Source organism: Desmodus rotundus, chromosome 6, assembly GCF_022682495.2.
Source record: "Desmodus rotundus isolate HL8 chromosome 6, HLdesRot8A.1, whole genome shotgun sequence".
NCBI classification, from domain to species: Eukaryota; Metazoa; Chordata; class Mammalia; order Chiroptera; family Phyllostomidae; genus Desmodus; species Desmodus rotundus.
The window spans coordinates 24232810-24252815 of NC_071392.1; the positions used below are offsets into that span (position 1 = coordinate 24232810).

At 33.5% G+C, this 20006-nt stretch overlaps 1 protein-coding gene across 9 annotated transcripts in view; it reads right to left on the bottom strand.

The window, feature by feature from the left end:
• PHF14 (PHD finger protein 14) overlaps positions 1–20006 on the bottom strand; it is a 179719-nt gene that overhangs the window by 87124 nt on the left and 72589 nt on the right. Inside the window, exon 17 of one of the 9 annotated variants that reach the window (XM_024577290.4) lies at positions 14265–19543. The exons of 7 other annotated variants lie outside the window; for them this stretch is intronic. In XM_024577290.4, the coding sequence (XP_024433058.1) occupies positions 19492–19543 (52 nt within the window). In that variant the 3' untranslated portion in view covers positions 14265–19491. Of the gene's footprint in view, positions 1–14264; positions 19547–20006 lie in introns of those variants that run through there. One more of the 9 variants, XM_024577289.4, reaches the window with a different exon arrangement.

Below are 20006 nucleotides of genomic sequence, written 5' to 3' on the forward strand. Positions count from 1 at the left end.
GCATATGCACAGAATGCACAGACAAGTTTACACTAAAGTCACATCATACATGTACGTTTTTAACAGTATAGTCCCAAGGTAATAATCAACCACTGTAACTGGTCACTCTTTTCTTCACTCATAATACTTTTTTCACACTGCCTAAATATTTTAGGAATATAGTAAACACCTCATAAAAAGTTTCCAGAGTACTCATCTATAGTTCAAAGGAAAACCGTAAGGCCTCAAACAACTGATATAGGGCCTATGAAAGAAAGGCTCAAGAAACTGGGTTATCCACTTTTTAATAGTTTTCTAAATGTCTTTCTCTTTAACCAAAGAACTAAAGTAAGGGTACAATAAAACACACTGATTAAAAAACAGCATGCCCTTGTCTAGGATAGAATTAAATATCATCATAACCAACCTGGGTAAATTTAAAAAGGTACTGTTTTGGAGAGAAATAATAAATCCTGGAATTAATAATTTAATTTTCAGATAATCATGTGAGGAAATAAAGATCACAAGAAACTTCTTTCTAATATGCAAGGTTTTAAAGAGAAAAATCCAGATTTAACAGTAAATAAATCTTTTGAAATTTATATTAAGGCATGTCACTTATTTACATTCTAGTTTCTAAATCCAGTTCCACTAATAAATAAAGTAAATTATAGAAAAATCAAAATTATAGTTGATAAAAATAACAGTCAAGATGAAGACAAATAATCTAATTCCAAATCTAGTATTTTCTTAGAGTATTACAGGTCAAGCAATAAAGTAGAAAGTAGGCAACGCCATTACTTATATAAGGATGTTTCTATATTATATATTAATGTATGAGTTATTATTTATCAGCATAAAAGAAGAGGCTTAATGGCAGTGAAAAACTTTCCTACACATGAAAATTCTATCTGATATCAATAAATCACACCTTACCAAAAACTGTTTTCAGAGATTTAAGACCGCCAGACTCAGATCAAGATCTAGGAAATTTATAAAGTGAACAATTTCATATATGGGATATAATATGACTGCTGTACCAGGTGCAGAATTTAAAAAGATATGACTGTGAAGATTAAAGCTCAAGACACGTATCAAGAACTGATCACCAATTACACTTAAGTGACCAGACTAAGTGAGTAAAATGTGACAGAATAAAAGTAGCTATTGTCACAGATGTGAAACGTGAAAATACAGTGACCTGACATTGCAAAAGGGTTTTCAAATATTTAAACAATGAGGAGACGTGTATAGTAAATGCAGAAGGGACGATATACTCCAAAACCATTAAAATGATAAACAGTTGAGACACTAGAATAAAAGTGTTAAAAATTACACACATTTCATTAATAAAACATTACTGGTAGGGCACAAAAAGATACAAGTGTGCATTATAATACATTCTTCAAAAAGGGTTGGATTAGTATGAGAACTTAGTAACACAGACCCTGCAGGAACAGTATGATAATGAACCCCGAAGTCGAGAGGTCTGGGTTTCAAGCTTCTCTCACAAACAAGTGATCTTTTACAAACTATGCATTCAAAAATGTACTGAAAGATTACAGCATGCCAAGCCTTACCCTGGCTTTTGAGATAGAAGGTAAAACTCTTTCACTAAGTTCACAGTACAGTGGGGGTGGGGGATCAAATGAAAAAGTATAAGACTCTAAGTTAGGAGAGATTTCATACAAGTGTTATAACAGAGATAGTATGACAAGTGTTAATGCAGAGGCCTGCATCGCTGCTAATGAAGCATATTGGGTAAATAGTCTTTGCTTGAGGACTAGGAGAGAGGGGGTTAGGGAAAGGATAAACAAAAAAAGATAAACAAATACTAAAGCAAGTGTTAAAAAGTAGGAATTTATCAGGCAGAGAATATGTGAAATAAAATTGAGGCAAGAAGAAAATACAATTTTAAATATGTATGTATATTCTTATATATATATATGTCCAATAAAAAAGCAGTTTGGTATGGTTGGAGTAAAGGGTACTTGTAGTTACATGACAGGGCTCTAGATATTTTCCTGGAGATCCTCTGAAAAGACGTAAGCAAACAGATAACGTAAGTATGTGATCTAGAAAGAGGGCTATGGATGAATTAACTGGAGAAAAAGGTAACTATCAAGAGGAAAAACTTTTAGAAAGTGTTCTGCAAAAGCTCAAATAAGACAGTACAAAGGCCAAAACTGAGAGAGTAGAAGTGAAAATGTAGACTGAAGATACAGATTATTAGGAGCTATGAGAAATCGAGTCAGGAGTATACACACTAGATGTGAGATGCCTGCGAAATCTCAACTAGCGATATCTTGCGCATTTGACTATACCTGTCAGAAACTAAGTAGAGAGTCTGGCTGTAATTAAAATTTTGGAAATATTCACCATTATTGGAATAATGGAAGATATGTCAGAGACGAAATCACCAGAGACCATGTAAAATGAAGAAAGGACCTTGGACAGAAAGTTAAGGAGCACTAAATGTGCAGGGAAGGCAGGCAGAAGTAGAGGAGTCTATAGGAAAGACCTCTGCAGAAAAGAGAACACCTAGAGGAATGCTATGTCTTGAAAGCCAAAGGAAAGGAATCAATGAAGAAAAAGAAGTTGAAGATATAGAAGAGTAGGAAATAAAGTCAAGGAGGTTGGGATACAGGGCAGTGGTAGAAATATTAGCTTCGGAAGGAAAAGGGAATCTCTTCTGCACTGTTAGGAAAGGCGGAGAGGGAAGGGTTGGGGAGGAGAGGTGCCTAAGCATATTACTGTTACAGGTAAGTTAGGGGTTACATGTTACAAAGTGTAGGCATTTCTGTCTGATGACTGTTTGCTATGCTAAGCAGGTCATGAGGTCATTTGTTACACAGGGAGAAACAGAAGGGGTGATGAGATCTGGAACATGAGGAAAATGGAAATTGGTACTTATTAAATTCATGTTAAATTTTGTAAAAAAATGTAATTTTACCCATAATCTTACCATACCAAAAAAACCCCACAACATGCTCATTTTTTGTTCTCTTTCAGTCTCTAGGTATCTATATGTAAAAATAAAGTAGTATATACTTATCTCCTAAAATAGCTTTTATCATCCTATGTAATTATCTTGCAACTTATAAAAGATACATACTTTTTGTTCTACTGATTTGCTGTAGTTTATCCTAACTCTCCTATACAATTGTTATGCTGTTTTTATTTTTGGACTTGTGTGTTTTTACTACTTATGATTTTTCTACTATAAATATCATTATAAATGTTCTTTTATATATACAGCTTTCTTCTTTTACTATTTCCTTGTACTAAATTCTGGGGTGGAAGTTACTATGATACAAGATAAGGATATATAACTAAGACAGCTGAAACAAGAAAATTCATTTTTTTAATTAAAGAGTATAGTTATATAAAAATTATACTAAATTTGTACAAAATACTTTTTAAATGTCTGAAAATCAAAAATATTATTTTAATTAGTTGTTTTCTTCTTAAATATTTCAACTGCTTATCCAATAGCAGAAGAATGCTAGAGTATTATACACGTGTCTATATGTGTCATACAAAACACACGCACATGCAAAGCTATGAATGTGAATGATATGACCTAGAGATTAATTAGCAAGTGAGAAGGGTACTGGGGGTCAGAAAGCTCGTGAATATAATTCATGTCACAAGAGCCACTGAAATAAACAGCTGAGTAAAGACTTAGAAGCTAATCAATGGAGGAAAGCAAAATAATATGGCACTATACAGAGTATGGCACAAATAATGCCCCCTTTTAATTTTTTATTATTTATTTTAAATATATTCTATTGATTATGCTATTACAGTTGTCTCATTTCCCTCCTTTATTCCCCTCCGCCCTGCACACCCCTCCCACCTGTACCCCACCCTCTCAGTTCATGTCCGTGGGTCATACATGTAAGTTCTTTGGCTTCTCCATTTCCTATACTATTCTTAACACCCCCCCGTCTATTTTGTACCTGCCATTTATGCTACTTATTCCCTGTACCCTTTCCCCCATTCCCCTCCCTGCTGATAACCCTCCACAGGATCTCCATTTCTGTGATACTGAAATAATGCCCCATTTTATTACAAAATCTTTCTTACAAAATCATAAGCATGTAATTCTGTAACAAAATATCACACTCAAGCACACCATATGACATTTTAGGTGAAATGTTCAAATTAAAGCTATAAATTATTACACCGCTACTATTACCCTACCAACCACACTCAAGCAGGCCTTCCTTCTGCCGGACCCTGTATACCAAAGTACCTATATGAAAACAAAGCAAGTAAAGAAGCACAGTGTCTTCTAGTGCCACGGAGTTACCCCAGAAAGCCAAATCAGGAGTTTTTAACCTGCTAACAAATTTCTTTCAAACTGGAGTGAAAAGAAGACCCAGACAATTACTTTATACCCTTATTTGCTCTATTCTGACAAAAATTAGATTAACATTCAGCCAGATGGTCAGATGGAACTGCGTTACAACTGACTCTGACTCTGTGTTACCCACACAGTAAAACTGTGTGACTGAGCTGGGACCCAGGCACTCCATATCAATACTGACACTGAAAACCCAATGCTGCAAAATTTTTACAAACTATATTTTGGCAAGTTTCTTTCTCTTTCTTGCCATGTTTTCATAGGTATAAATAAGCTTTGTACTGTTTTTTTCTTAAACCTGGTTTCCAAAATTAAATAAAAATCAAAGATTAAAAAACTGTACATAAAAATGTCAATTTTAGCTTCCACATTGTTGTCTACACACGTACACACAAATCCAAACACGGTATCTTTTTGTTAAAGCTGCAGCACGTGACCACAGTGGCACCCAGGCCGAGTAATGCAGCTCACCACTGGGGTGCAGCATGGCGCCTCTGCCTCCAAGTGGAGCTTTAAAATGGGCACCCACGGGGCACTCCCTGCTGTCCCTGCAGTGGTATCCTCAGTGCAGGGTCACAGTCAACACTGCTGGTGGGTAGCTCTGTACTGGTTTCACGGGGACAACTTCATGGCTTCACTGCCAACAGAAATGTATCCTGTCAAAGTTAACAGACATAATCCTGTGGGCCTTTGAGTCTATCCATACTTTGTGTCCTTGTACAGCTACAGTGGTATACATCCTTGCACAACTCTAGTGATACACATCCAAAGTGAGAGTAAAAAGGCAGACACTTTCTAGGTTACAAGTAGTACGTGAGGTTTATCTAATGACTAAACAAAGCTTTCCTGATTTACTGACATGTGGTCAGTCAATGAGCAGTGGTCATTTATGAGCAGTGGTTACTAGAAAGAAAACAAAGAGGAAATGGAGAAAAAACTGAACTTTAAAGAAAAAAATAACATCACTGTGAAGATATAATAGAATTAAGTGATTTGTATACAACATACAATGTAAAAAGGGAAAAACACCTTGTTCCTAAAATATTTATTTATTTAGAAAACATTCATATAATAGAATTCAGTGCTTGGTCACTCTTCCCCTACATTCCTATCCTAACTTTGGTTTCTTTTTAATGAATAAAAGGAGTCAGCAAAACAAAATGCCACCATTAAATCATTTTGCAACATTTTGTGTCAAAAATGTAATGGGAAATGCACACATCAAGGGAAAGGTTACTGTTCTTCCAGAACATCTTTTCGCTTGGTTCATGGCTCATTCTTCTACATAACCGTGCCGGCACTACTGATGGCTTTCTCTCCCGGTTTAATGTGGCATTTGAAGGATTACGGCATTTTCAGGAAACCACAGTGCGGTGATTTCGGTGGTGATCGGGCTAAAAGTGATCCTGTGACAGAGAGTCAATGCACTGTTTACGTGCACTGGAAAAAGTCAGCTACCAAGTCATCTCGCAGTGTCAAACCCTTTCTTGATTATGCACTTCCTTAATAATACATGAGTTCAGTCTAAAAGGTGAGACAGAATTAGAGGGAAGTCCTTCTAAATGGGAGCCTGCTGTATATTAGGTACACTAAATTTAGCTTTCAGTCCTGTTAAGTACATGGTAATAGGAAGGGCTAGTTCAGAAACTGATCATCTTAATTCATTTCAGTTTAAGATGCAATTGCTCCATGAAATGGCTTCACAAAAAGGATGTAAATGAATTAACAATTAAATGAAAAATTCTTAAGAATTAAAATGAAAAGAAACAATGGATCACATACACACAATAATCAGGAGCCATCAAGTGACTAAATATGGAAAATGTTATAAATGCCCAGATAACATGTTACTATCATCTACGATATATTTTAGCCTATTGCCTATTTAAAAGCTCAGTGTATAATATTTTAAGGAATTAAGAAACCAAAAAACTTTTCAGATTAAACTACTATCAATACTTCTCACAAACATACATCTAAATCAGTAAAAACTGAAAAGTGGCTGCCTAACAACCCACATATAACCAAAATTGAAATTAGAAAAATATTATGGGCTAACGCTACAATTAACAGCACTGTTGGTGGGAGATTTGTGCTATAAATTGTTCAGAATTTTTTCACCTGGATAATAGTTTTCATTTCCAAATTTCTCTCTTTTTCATTCCTACAGTAGTATAAAATCATAAAACATGAAAATTAAAGGGGCTTCCCAATCGACTTAATATACTGATTACTTTATGAATGAAATAACTGGTTCCCCAAAAAGTTACCTGTGTGCCTCATGGAAACACAGCCTCTTGCTGGCAGAGCCTTGCTTACATTTCCTACCTTTCAAGTTCAGCCCTATGCCCTCCCACCATTCTCCTGATTAGTTACTTAAGTTTTCAAGGGAGGCTCACTTTTGAGCATATTAAGATGGATATTAAATGCACTACCATTGCCAAAAACCAAAAAGGGAGAGGAAGTTTATCCCTTAATAAACAAAAGAATTATCATTGGGTTTTCCTAACAACCTCTCCACATACAACATAAATATTCATTGGCAAGTTAGATATACTAATGATGCAAACCACATCTAGAGAATGAGTACATAAAGTAAGAGAAAAATATGTGCTTTGATAACTTTTTTCTCTATCCTTAAAAATAAAATACAATTTTGAAAGCATTTCTGTTCAAATACCAGTGTTAACTAAAATACACACACACACTTTAATACCTGAAAAGGATCACACTGAGTTTATGTATTTCTGAGATTTAATTCTCCGAAACGTATGTTAAAGTGTACTTAACTCTCAATTTCACGTATGCTAGAGAAAAGATTAATGATGCAAAACTTCTCAACTAAGAAACAAACTGACATTTTATGCAGATTCCGCAATGACAATGTCCTTATTTATGCAATTCAAAGGACAGCAATTCTTTGTCTCGTATTTTGTATCGTTCTACTCATTTAAACCCCTCCTCTCACAAAAACAAAAACAAAAAAAGCCCCTCAGATCACAGGTAATCTAGAGGCTGCTGTACATGCAAGATCTAGAGGATCTCCAAATTTAATCCACAAAATATAAATATATGGTGCTTGTAATCTTGCCTTTTCATTCTTTGCACAACTGTGGGTCAACAGAAATACTCACCTCTCTAAAATGTCACGTCATTGTGACTGTATACCCAGAGATTTCTTCAGTCTACTATCAGAGCAGTGGTGTGTGCTGTTCTTCACGAAAACACAGAGGGACTACAACAGCATTCCATAAAGAGATGACCACAAATAAAATGACTAATGACCAGAAGAGTCAAACTACAGATGGCATCACAGATCTTCACGAACAGCAACTTCAATCAATATATAGAGGCTAATATTAAATGTAGGTATTATATTTGTTAAATATGTATACATATATGATTTTAATATACACACAACACAATGTAAATATGTTGTATTTATATACTCTTCAGATGTTAACATGTCTTAAAATAATCTGAAAAAAATGTAATCTTGTCTGACAAAAAGTGAGTTATTTCCTTAAAAACAAATATTCCCAAGTTACCTAAAAAGGACAGATGCACTATTAGTGCTAGGATCCTCATTCAATATAAAATACGAATAAAGAATAATTCCATAACATCTAGAATTAAAAAGGAAAAGCACAATTTTAATAAAAGAAAGTCAAATAGCATGGTTAGAATAAAGATTATAGCACTAAAGTCTCAAAAAACAGCAAATATGGTCATGAAAATAATGAAATAATGAAAACCAAAACATCAACTTTGATTTTGAAAGGGATGTCATCATTTAGCCTCCAACAAATACACTGACCAAAGGCAGGTTTACCCAGCCTGGAGCTGACGTGTTCGATTATGCCGAGACAGTACAGGGTTAAAAGCACAGGATCTGGAGCCAGCTGCCTGAATTTAGATATCCAATCCACCACTTCTGAGCTATGCAACTTTCTGGAAATTACTTAAGCTCTCTATGACTTAGTTTCCTCAGTCCAGTGGAGATAATGATGCTGCTTAGCTCATTAAGATAGTTCTAAGGATCAGATGATTTAATATGTATATATGAGGTACCTGCTATACAGTAAACATTATATATGTATTTTATTATAGTTGTTGGTGCTGTTTGCATGTATAGAACATTTATAATTCCCTAACTACTGTGCCAAGTCCTTTACTTGTATTTATCTCATTTAATCCTCCAACAACTTATGGAGTAGGTACTATTGTTTACTGCTATTTCACGGATAAGAAAACGAAGCCACTGGGAAGATAAAGGCAGAGTTGACAAAAACAGAAACAGGTTTCAAACCCAACTGAGCAGGTATAAATCTTCATGCCTGATCATTCATTACACAATACTGTCTCCAAAAAATGTATAAAGACTTTAAAATTTCATGAAATGTAGGCTCTTTACATAAATTTAGCAGGTTTCTTTTTTATATATCCAATGTTAAAAATATCAATTTGAAGAAAAAATAACATGAGATTATTTTTTCACATTTCAAGACCAACTTTAGTATTTCTTTAATTAGAAGTTCCTTTGTTAAAGAAAAAAAAATATCCAATGACATTTATTGAAGATGGTAAAGCAGACTTTACTTAGGAACATCACACTAAAGGGATCACTGCAATGGGATTTTTACAGTAGAGGAGAGAGTTTGGGCCCTACTCTGAAGTTGGACAAGTGGGAATTTACAGCCAAAGAGCAGGGTGGGCATCAGTGGCTGGAAAATTACTCAGAGGAAATGTCAGAGTTAAGAGGGTTCTGGCTAAATGAACCTACCAGGATTCATTCTTGGCGAAGACAGGCTCGGGTGATCAGACATCCCCTGGCGGAGGGGGGCGAGGAAAGGACAGGAAGCTGGTCAGATGTCTAGGGTGATGAGTATCAAGGGTTAGGGGTTCTGGTTAAACTAACTTAGGAGGGTTCAAGTTAAACCTGGATTTTACAAGGAAGTTGGCAGATGAATGAGCCCTAGAAGATTCAGAAACCTGACTAAAGCTTGGTCCAGCAAAGAATCTTTGTTGCCTTTAATGCATTAGAAACTTTTGGAAAAAATATCTAATTTTCATATAATCAAAAACATGCATAATAGTACTATTAAGATAAAGAAAAAAGTGGGACAAGAAAGGAATAAGTTTCCCTGGCTGGTGTGGCTCACTGCTTGAGTGCAGGCCTGTGAATCAAAGGGTCGCAGGGTCACAGGTTGATTCCCCAGTCTAGGGCACAAGCCTGGGTTGCAGGCCAGGTCCCCAGTAGGGGGCGCGCAAGAGGCAACCACACATTGTCCTTTCTCTTCCTCTTTTTCTCCCTCCCTCTCTGTCGAAAAATAAACAAATAAAATCTTCAAAAAAATGAAAGGAATAAGCTATGAGGAAGTACTGACAAGAAAACATTTGCAGTGGTTGCCTGGGGTGGAGGGTGGGAGCTAGGATTGACAATAAATAGACCATCACTTTTTGAGGTGAGGGAAATACTCTAAAATTAGATTGCAGTGATGGCTGAACAAATTTATTAAAAATCTTAGTGCTCTGCACTTACAGTGGTATGAAAATTAGACCTCAATATAGTTATCTTTAAAAAAATGTTGCTACTTATCAAAGAAGTGGGCATTTTGATACAACTTATTTTCCACTCTTCTATAGCTAAATGAGAAACAGGGCAACAAGGAAACAGCTTTCACTTTAAGAGACTTAATAAAAAAATAAACAATCACATTCTACATAGTTGCAGAATAGTACAGAAAGACTACTGAGAGTATGTGTTTACACAAAGCCTATGACAGAAAGTAAACAAATAGGCGGGTGGATTTGGGAAGATGAAATTTCACATAACCTTTGAATATCAGAGCTAGGGTGTTAGACGTTAGAGATGATATAGCCTAAGGTGCATACTCTCCTAAGATAAGAACACTGAGATCCATACAAATTAAGTGACTGGCCTAAAACAGAACTGGCAATTGGACCAGCTGACATCTTCAAACTCTCGGTGCAGTAATCATCGGTCAATCAAAAGCTTAATCTTTTTTGTTTGACTGTAACATGTATACACTATTTTTAACTTTGTCTTAAAATTAAAAATGTTTGTAAATTTTAAAAAGTAAAACAAACCAACCAGGAACTGTTTAAAGAAAGGTCACTGCCCTCAAAAGAGATTACATACCCTACCAATTGTATAAAGCTGGAACTGTAAAAATCTAGCAACGCATCAGTAAATAATTTAACAAGCATTTATTCTGAAGTAACTGCTTGCACCATATTGTATTAGACTATGAGAATTGTCACAAATAAATGGAAGGCCAAGAATCTGCCCTTCTTTAGTAGAAAAAGTAAAAACAATTCACAAATGATTTCCAAAGAAGTGAATGACAGCATGATGTAGGATTTTATGTGGGTCCCAACAGCAATCAAAGAAAGATCATTATGAAATCATGTAAGTCAGGAAGGACACAAGAAAGAATGAAATACTGACTAGTCTTAGACAGGAGAAGAGAAGAATATGATCCAAAATATTGCTGGAAGCAGAAAAGTGTTAAGCAAATAGTCGCAATGCATATTCAAATGATAAGAATGACTAAAGAAACAATTGACAACTGAGATGAAATAAATTCCTTGAAAAACACATCTTACCCAAACTAACACAAGATGAAAAAAATTTTCAATAGTTCTACATCTATTTTAAAAATTGAATTAATTAATTAATAACCTTCCAACGATAAAAACTCTAGTCCACATGGTTTCATTGGGGGATTCAACAAAAATTCAATAAAGAAATAACATCAATGTTAAACAAATGTTTTTTAAAAAGAGGAGAGCAGAACACTTTATGACACCTTTTAGAAGGCCAGTATAGCCTGATAACAAAACCTAATAAGGACTTTACAAGAAAAACAATTAACAGAACAAGACTTTTCTGAATAGACACACAGCCCTTATCAAAATATTAGCAAATGAATTCCAAAAATATCAGGAGGGGTTTATTCCAGGATGGCAAGGTTGGTGGAATTTTTAAGGCCTCCTTGTGTGGGGGAAGGAGGAGCTAGACTAAAACATTCCCCCAAATCTCCTTGTTGAAAGACTGGCCTTATCCACCGACCCAGGACTTTTCTACTTTGCAGCCCTTGCTGGCTCGCCTTCCCCCAGACCCTGGGTCCATAAAAGACCAAGAGCCTTTCATCCAGAGCTCTGTCACCAGAGACATTAATTTTGTTATACAACTGCATCAAAAAACATTAAATACTTTGGAATATATTCAATAATAGACTTGCAATACTTGTACAGTGGAAACTACAAAAACAGTGAGAAGAAGTAAAGGATATCTGAGTATCTGAATAAATGTAGACATATACCAAGTTCATGGATTAGGAGACAATAGTGTTCAGTTGTTAGTTAATGCTCCCCAAATTCATCCATGTATTCAGCACAAAGCTAATCATAATCCCAGTAGGCTTTTTTTGTCCTTTTTTTAAAAAAAAATTGTGGTTAACTACACATAGAATTGATCATTTTAACCATTAAATGGGCAGTTTGGAGGCATTAAGTACATTCACACTGTTGTGTGACTATCACCACCATCCTTCTCTAGAACTTTCTCATTTTCCCCAACTGAAACTGTGTACCCACAAACCGTGAACGACCCTGTCACTCTGCTCCTGGAAACCCCCATTCTACTTCTGTCTCTATGAACTTGACTGTTCTAATTCCCTCATGTTAAAGGAAATCATACAATATTTGTCCTTTTATGACTGGCTTATTTCACTTAGTGTAGTAAGGTCTCCAAGTTTCTTCTATGTCATAGCATGTATCAGAATTTCCTTCCATTTTAAGGCTGAACGATGTTCCACTGTATGTATTTATCACATTTTGTTTAGCCATTCATCTTTTGATGGACACTTGGGCTGCTTCCACCTTTTGGCTATTGCCAAGGCCATGTACAATCTCTCTCTCTCCGCTTTCAATTCTTTTGAGTATATTCCCAGAAGTTGAAGTGCTAGATCACACAGCAACTCTATTTTTAATTTTTTGAGGAACCACAATACTGTCTTCCACAGTGGATGCATTATTTTATAATATATTCCCATCAACAGTGCACAAAGGTTCCAATTTGTCCACATCCTCACCTTATTTTCTGGGTTTTTTGTTTGTTTCCACTTTTGCTTTCTAATAGCCATCCTAATGGATTTGAAGTCTCACTGTGGTTTTGATCTGAATTTCCCTAATGATTAGTGCTTATTGGCCATTTGTGTAACTTCCTTAGATTCTTGAACGTCTATTCAAGTCCTGTGTTCATTTTGAATCAGGTTTTTTGTGTTGTCAATGAGTTTTAATTCTTTATCTACTATTGACATCCCTTATCAGACATATGATTTGTGAGAGTTTTCTGCCATTTTGTGGGTCACCTTTTCTCTCGGTTGATAGTGTCCTTTATTTAACACCCAAACATGATAGCCAGCTTATGTCTTTTTATTGTTGCCAATGCTTTTCTTTTTAAAGAAAATAGACAAGCCATTTCTGACACTTAGATGCAAATGCAAAGGCTCTCGAATAAAAAGGGCTTCCTATAAAGGCCCCAACAGACAACAACTGGCATTATGGAATAGAATACAAATTCTAAAATAGGCCCACATTTAAATAGTCAATTGATTTTTAACAATGGCGCCAAAGCAACTTAATGTGGTACAACAAGCATTTTTAACAAATGGTGCTGGAAAACTGGGATAAAAAACAAGTCTTCCTTAATTCCATCTGCGATCATAAACAAAATTCAATTTCAGATGGATCACATATCTCAAGATGAAAGTTAAAATTAAAAAGCTTCTATAGGAAAATAAGGGACATAATCTTTGTGAGCTAGACTGAGGAAAACAATTCTAAGATAGGAAACAAAAGCAATAATCATAAAAGGATATGTTGCTAAATAAAATTAGTTATCTTCTCTTTAAATGACACCATTAAGAAAAATGAATAGGCAAGCCACAGATAAGAATATGTTTGAAAAACATTACTTGTAAAAGGACTCGCAATCAGAATATATATTAAAAACTCCTACAATTCAATACTAAACATAGAACACAAATTTTTTTTAAAGTGGTAAAAGAATTAGCTCACAAAGGAAGACATACCAATAGCCAGTAGACTCATGAAAATATGTTAGAAATCATACATCAGGGTAAGGCAAATTAAAACAATAGTAGGATTCCCTCAATATCCATTAAAATAGCTGACATCAAATAAAAACTAAAGATGCCATTTATATGAAATACTACAAGAGGTAAAATTAACTTACAGTGAAAAATATAGAAAAGTGGTTGCCTTTGAAAGAAGGACTGATTGGGGAAGGGCACAGGTTTTCAGGAAGATGAAAATGTTCTCTATCTTAACAGAAATGGGGCTACATGAGTATATGCTTTTGATAAAATTCACCAATATTTTCACTTAACATTTATGCGTATCTCTGTATATAACCTTTACCCTGACACCCCCCCACACACAAATAAACTATTGAATTTAGTAGATTTACTTTTTGCAGAGGCTTGGGTTGGCAATTCTGAAACTACTTCCCATATAGTCTATGCTTGAGCAAACAGGTAAACCTATTGCCCTGAAAATCTAAATGTTGGAGAACTACTGAACAAAACAATCTGTAAATAAATTTTAATAAATGGAAACAGCATTTCCATGAAATTGTTTTAGCTTGTTTCATCATTTCATCATTACGTCAATATTTACAACTTTATTGAAGTTGAATTGTTATTTCCTGTAGTTTACAAAGGCTTGAATTAAAAACACAAACAAAGCACATGTGATTAAGTTTTTATTTAGGTACAGCCAGTATTTTTGTACTTGACTTTTAATTTTTTGTTGTTTTCATCTAAATTACTAAGATTATATTTAATTAAAATACCTATTATAAAACTTTAAGTGGTTGTAATATTTGCTCTTCCTTTCCTATTTATCTCTAATAAAAAAGGAAAGAAAATATCTCTATTATTCAATGCTCCAGTTGATTTCTTTACACATTCTAGCATTGCCCATATAACATACTGTTGTTCTTACAGAGTTTTACTTCTGGTATTGAGCTGATTCAATTAGGTAGCTTTTAAAAAATTAATACAATTAAATGATCAGGTTTTCAAAAATAACAATAAAGCTTTTAAAACAAAAGGAGACCTCATAGGGTAACTTCTCTTTTAAAAATACCAAAATAAAATCAATTGCTAAACAAAACAGAAAGTCAGGAATATTTTATCAAAATAAGGATATAATCATGTTAAATACTCCTAAATGTGGCAGAAATAGGGGTTCCTAATTTTACTGAATTTTAATTTTATTTAAGTTTGGATGATAGTGTATTTTTGTCGGTAATTATATCAGAATGTCCTTGAAATGCAGCTAGCACTATAACAGTTATTCAAGAAATAAAGTAAATGTATAAGTATAATAAGACATTTAAAAACCTAAGAAAATAAAGGTTCAAAAAGGTCACAAGTATAGTCCTTTGTTTAACTTTTCAATTAATTCCTAATGCTTCATTAATCTGGATTTAGAATGCCAGACTCTTCTTTCTTTTTTGTGTGAACTGTGTTAAAAAAGTTAGGCAGCGTATTTCTTCAGGCTAAGAGGCACCGGAAGTCCCTGTGTGTTCTGAGACATCTTGATATGCTAAGATGGTTATACTTTCAAAAGAAAAAAGCCAAGTTAGACATAACACCAGATTTATTATCAGCCAAACTTGAAGAAAGGCTCTCAGGGTGACAGGAGGTGACAAGAGGATCTCAGGGGGACATGAGAGAACACAGGCTGTCAGGGGGACATGAGGGGATACATTTTACCACATATAACTGAAAGAAATATTAAAAAGCCAAGCTCGGAAACAATCCTTTAGAATATAGTAACCGCACTGTACTAATCACTGACTCAGCAATATAAAAGTAAACAAAGCAAAACAAAACCCTGAAACCTATCTTTGAAATTGCTGGTAGAGGTAAAGAATAGAAGCAGAAGTTTATCCAGAAATGTCTTCGTGAAGAAAATGTCTGTTTTTAATACATTTGAAATTTATTAGAACACACAATCATTGTAAAACTTGTATTTGTTTCTAAGTTTTAATTTTTAAGTATCCAAATAATATATTTTTGCACTATCATTTACAATAATGACACTCCTACATTAATATGCAAATTTTATCATCAGTATGGTTGTGATAAACTGCACAAGAAACAAAGTAGCAAATACATAAAATAGAAAAACTCATTCTCTTTGCTTTAAAAAATATATCAAATGAAGTCTTCACTGATCTTAAGAAATACAAGTAGGTTTCACATTTTTTAAGTAATTTAAACCATTTTAAGTGATCTCATGTTCTATGAATATAGTAACTAAAGTTACAACTAATCTTAGCTTCACTTTTAATCTAATCAAATCTGAGAGAAAAAACCCCTTCAAGTATAACCCAGGCAATCTAGAAACCTACATATAAATTAGAACAGAAAAGGTAATTAAAAATAAAAGAATCTAATAGTCAAAGACAAATACTTGAAGTGAAAATATGATACATACACATTCTTCCTGGTGCTCCTAATAATGTGATCAATTTTACTTGTGGGTGAAGCACTCAGAGGCCAGATGTTTAAAATGTGAAATAAGTAAAAGTGCCAACAACACTGTTAAGAGACCAGACATCTAATCTTGTAACTAAAATGGTTCAATACTTATATAATTTGCCATATACTCAAATAAGGAGAATACGGCAGACACTTAATAGTTTAAATTTAGCTATAAAAGTGAAATAGCTTCATAGATCATTTCCTACCCTCTGAAAAATGGCCACAATACAAAATATTAAAGATGCCATGGTTCTTCCTTTCAGGAAACGTTTTTCTCTCCCCTATCTCCCATTAAGTTTAAAAAATGTGTTGCATTGAGTTTACATGGTTAAGATAAAATCTGAGGTCTAAAAACTTAGTGTTACTCCTCCTTTGATGGCCTGATAAAGATTTACAGAGAAGAAAGGCCCACCTATCTCTAAAATCTGTCTTTTAAAAATCAAATATGTTCGAGGAGAGGAATCATTTCACTTCTATTTTACACTGATGCACCAACTAAGTGATCTCAAATTTGTGGTTTCTATTTCCTTAACTAATACACAGAAAAAAAATTATCTATTTTTTTCTTTAGTGACATAAATGGAATTCTCCTTTATTAAACTTTTTAAACATCTTCATCAAATACTTATATTTAGTGACCAAGATGTTCTAGGAATAAATTATAATATTAAAAGTTTTGTATTAATTCAGCAAAGAATAATCAGTCATTTCTTATGTGGAGTACTCATGTGTTATCATGCATTGAGTATTAAATGTGTTAGGAACTGTGGAAATAAAAACAAATAAGATGTCACTAAGAGGGCCCAAAACTACCTCCAATGAAAAACACCCATCACTTACAATTCTAAGTCAGAGTTTCAATTTGGCCTTTAGCATTTAATTTCACTAAATAACAAAGAAATATATTTTAATTGGAGACTTCCTAGGTAACTTTTAATTAAATTTAAAAAATAGATGGCAAAAAGGGAAACACTGTTTTTTAAAAGTTCATAAGATATTATCAACCATCTTTCTCTTTAAGAGCTTGACAATTTTTGTATTTCCCAAATCTGGCAGAAATAGTTCGGTCTCATCATTTTGGAAGAACTTGTTTCAACAAATTAATTTTTCTGTCCCACATAGTCTACAAATAATTATATATAAAAACAGAACATGCACATTCTCTGAAAGGTAAAAATATAAGCATTTACTATTACTGGAACGTATTTACCTATTGGAATCCTTATTTCAGAACCCACATATATATGTATCCTTTATATTACTAAATAATATCACTGTCCTACTATTTTATATGGAAAGAATTTACTATCACTCAGCCCATTATTCACAAAGTCCCCAATGGAGTAGAATGTAATTTTTATCATACACATTAAAGGAAAAAACTGAGACACAGAAATACTAAATCACTTGCCAAAGGAAGAACTGACAAAAACTTACGAGGCAAAACAGAAAATGACAGTTGGAACCTACTATGAGAGTTAACAGATAAATTGAATGCAATTTCCTAGTGATGTTAAAATATTATAAATGTATATTGACATGTATATATACACAAAAGGCTAAAAAAGCAAGGAAAATAATTACAGAGGAAATTTTTATATGGCCTGAATTACATAGAGAAGTGTGGTTTCAAAATCAAAGCTGCTAAACAGCAGATTCTAGTGACTCATGTTCATTTGTTCAAAGGAAATCTTGAGAAGTAAATACAGTGTCCTCAATAAAAGATTATTAATTAAATTATGACCCAAGAAGATTAATTTTATAAGAGAACCTAAGAGACACATACAATAAGTATAATGTTTCTCTGCCCAAGCACTGAAATATATCTTAAGAGAAAATAAAGTCTAATTTAAAATGTCTGAAAATCAAAGTTACAGAAAAGAATTTCATGTGTACATAATATTTTAGATACAACGTGATCATAAGTTGTGGACGTTTTAGGGAATTTGCAAACAATAATGGTGCCAATTACAAAATAAAAGAGATAGTATGTGAAATGGCAGGTATTAGCTTGTCATATTACCTTTTTAAATACATTAAATTCTACATAAAATGAAATTCTTCTGTAACTCAAGAGCAATAGAGCTTAAACTGAATGTGTATTTTTTTTGTTATAGAACAACTAGATTATAATCATAAAATTTTATGGCATTGTGTTATATCCAGCTTATTTTGTCCTCAAAATCATTATAAAACTTTTTAAGTCCCTCTTTATTACCTCTTTAAATCCTTTGCAGAAAATCTGTGATGTTATCTTCTTAACAAGGTAAAACTAAGGAAGGAGGCTTTATATCCATCATTTCTATAGCAACAAAAACATCTTTACCTTCCAGAAGACTTTCACAGAATCCCAGACACTGGCATGTTATGATAATGCAATTAGGAATGAAAATTTTATAAGAGAAACTAAATAAGTGAGAGTAAAGACTAAAATATTCAAAAATATTACCAAAAATCAAAGAAAGATGGTAACTAATTTTTTAATACAATTAAAATATTTGTTGAAGATATCCCTATTATAAAGTGGTTTTAAAAATAAAAATTATATATACTTCCCGGACTATTTCTTTCATATACATGACCAAATAAATAAATAAAAACCTGGTAAAAATGTATAGGTCTTATAGTAAAACAGCCTGAATTAACATGCTATTTAAAAATAAATAAGAGAGTAGATATTTCCATAGGTTCAATTAATTAAAAAGAAGGTAACCAGCTCTCTACGACTTTAACTATTGTTTCAAACTGATCATGCAGACAGGGCACCCTCAACCCCAAGGTCATTTCCTCGGGAATGAATTTTTGTCCAATATACAAGATTGTTTTTTATGTTTTTTTTGTTTTGTTCACAAATATGTGTTGTTTTAGTATTTCATGTACTCCATTGTAGTATGCTTATGCCTGAAATTTCTTTTTGTACGTAAATCAGAAAATTATATTAGAGCCAGAATTATGAATGTGTATCTTCTCTTATTAGAACTACTTCACCCTAAATTTCAATGAGTTTACCCTTCAGGAGAGCTTGCATGACATTCAAAACGCACTGGCCAAACGTAACAGACTTTCTTGACTTTGCTGAAGCATTTTGTATTTCTTCACTGTAATTTTAATTTTCTCCTTATCTTCTTCACTGATAGTATAAAAAACTCATAAATTCAAAACTTCTTGCCTTTATTTGAGCAATGAAAACAAATAGAAATTATATTTTAATGACAAATAAATGACATCATTTTGGAAGCACAAATATTTAAAATTATATAACAGTATTAATATATATTTTATCAATTTAGTGTTTTGAAACATTTAATTTCTGGGCCTACAGGTAATTTAAAAGGGGTTTATAAAAAGACAGTTTTTTCAAGAAATCAGAAGGGGTTCCCTTGACACACTAAAAGATTATTTATGTAAGAGTGATAACGCTTTTAAATGAGGTCTCCTGAGTTCACCCATCCACTTCTCCATCTCACCCAGGGCTTTGAGCAATTTCTTCATCTCAGCAAAAGAGGCAAATGGCTAAAATTAGCAGTGTCTGGACCATCAGGAATAGCTGCTATGCAACATCAGCTGAGATTCCTGATTAGCATTATGTCTGCTAAAAAAAAAAAAAAAGTACCAAAACAAAACAAAGGAGAAAACAAACATAAAACAAAATCAAATCTATCTAGGCCATCTTTTCACCTTTCTTTATTTCATAAGAGAGAAGCATTTAACACATTTGTTTTGATAAATAGGAACTAGTGATGAAGATCCTATCAATAAAAGGTATATCTTATCATTATTGCTAATAAAGTTTTAGAGCATGCTAAGAGAACTTAGTAATTTTTATTCTTCAGTGAGATAAAACAATAATCTTACTGCCAAGTGTTTGGATTAAATTGCTTTTGTGGCTTCTAAATCCAGAATATTGTCAACTCTTATCAAGAGAACATTAATTCTCTTGCGTTCAAAATTCAGATTATCGCTCCTAATTACATCTAACTCCAGAGAATAACCAAGTGTGGCAGGTTAGTAAGTGGATGGAATCTGCTTCTGAAGTGGTGTTTCCACTAAAT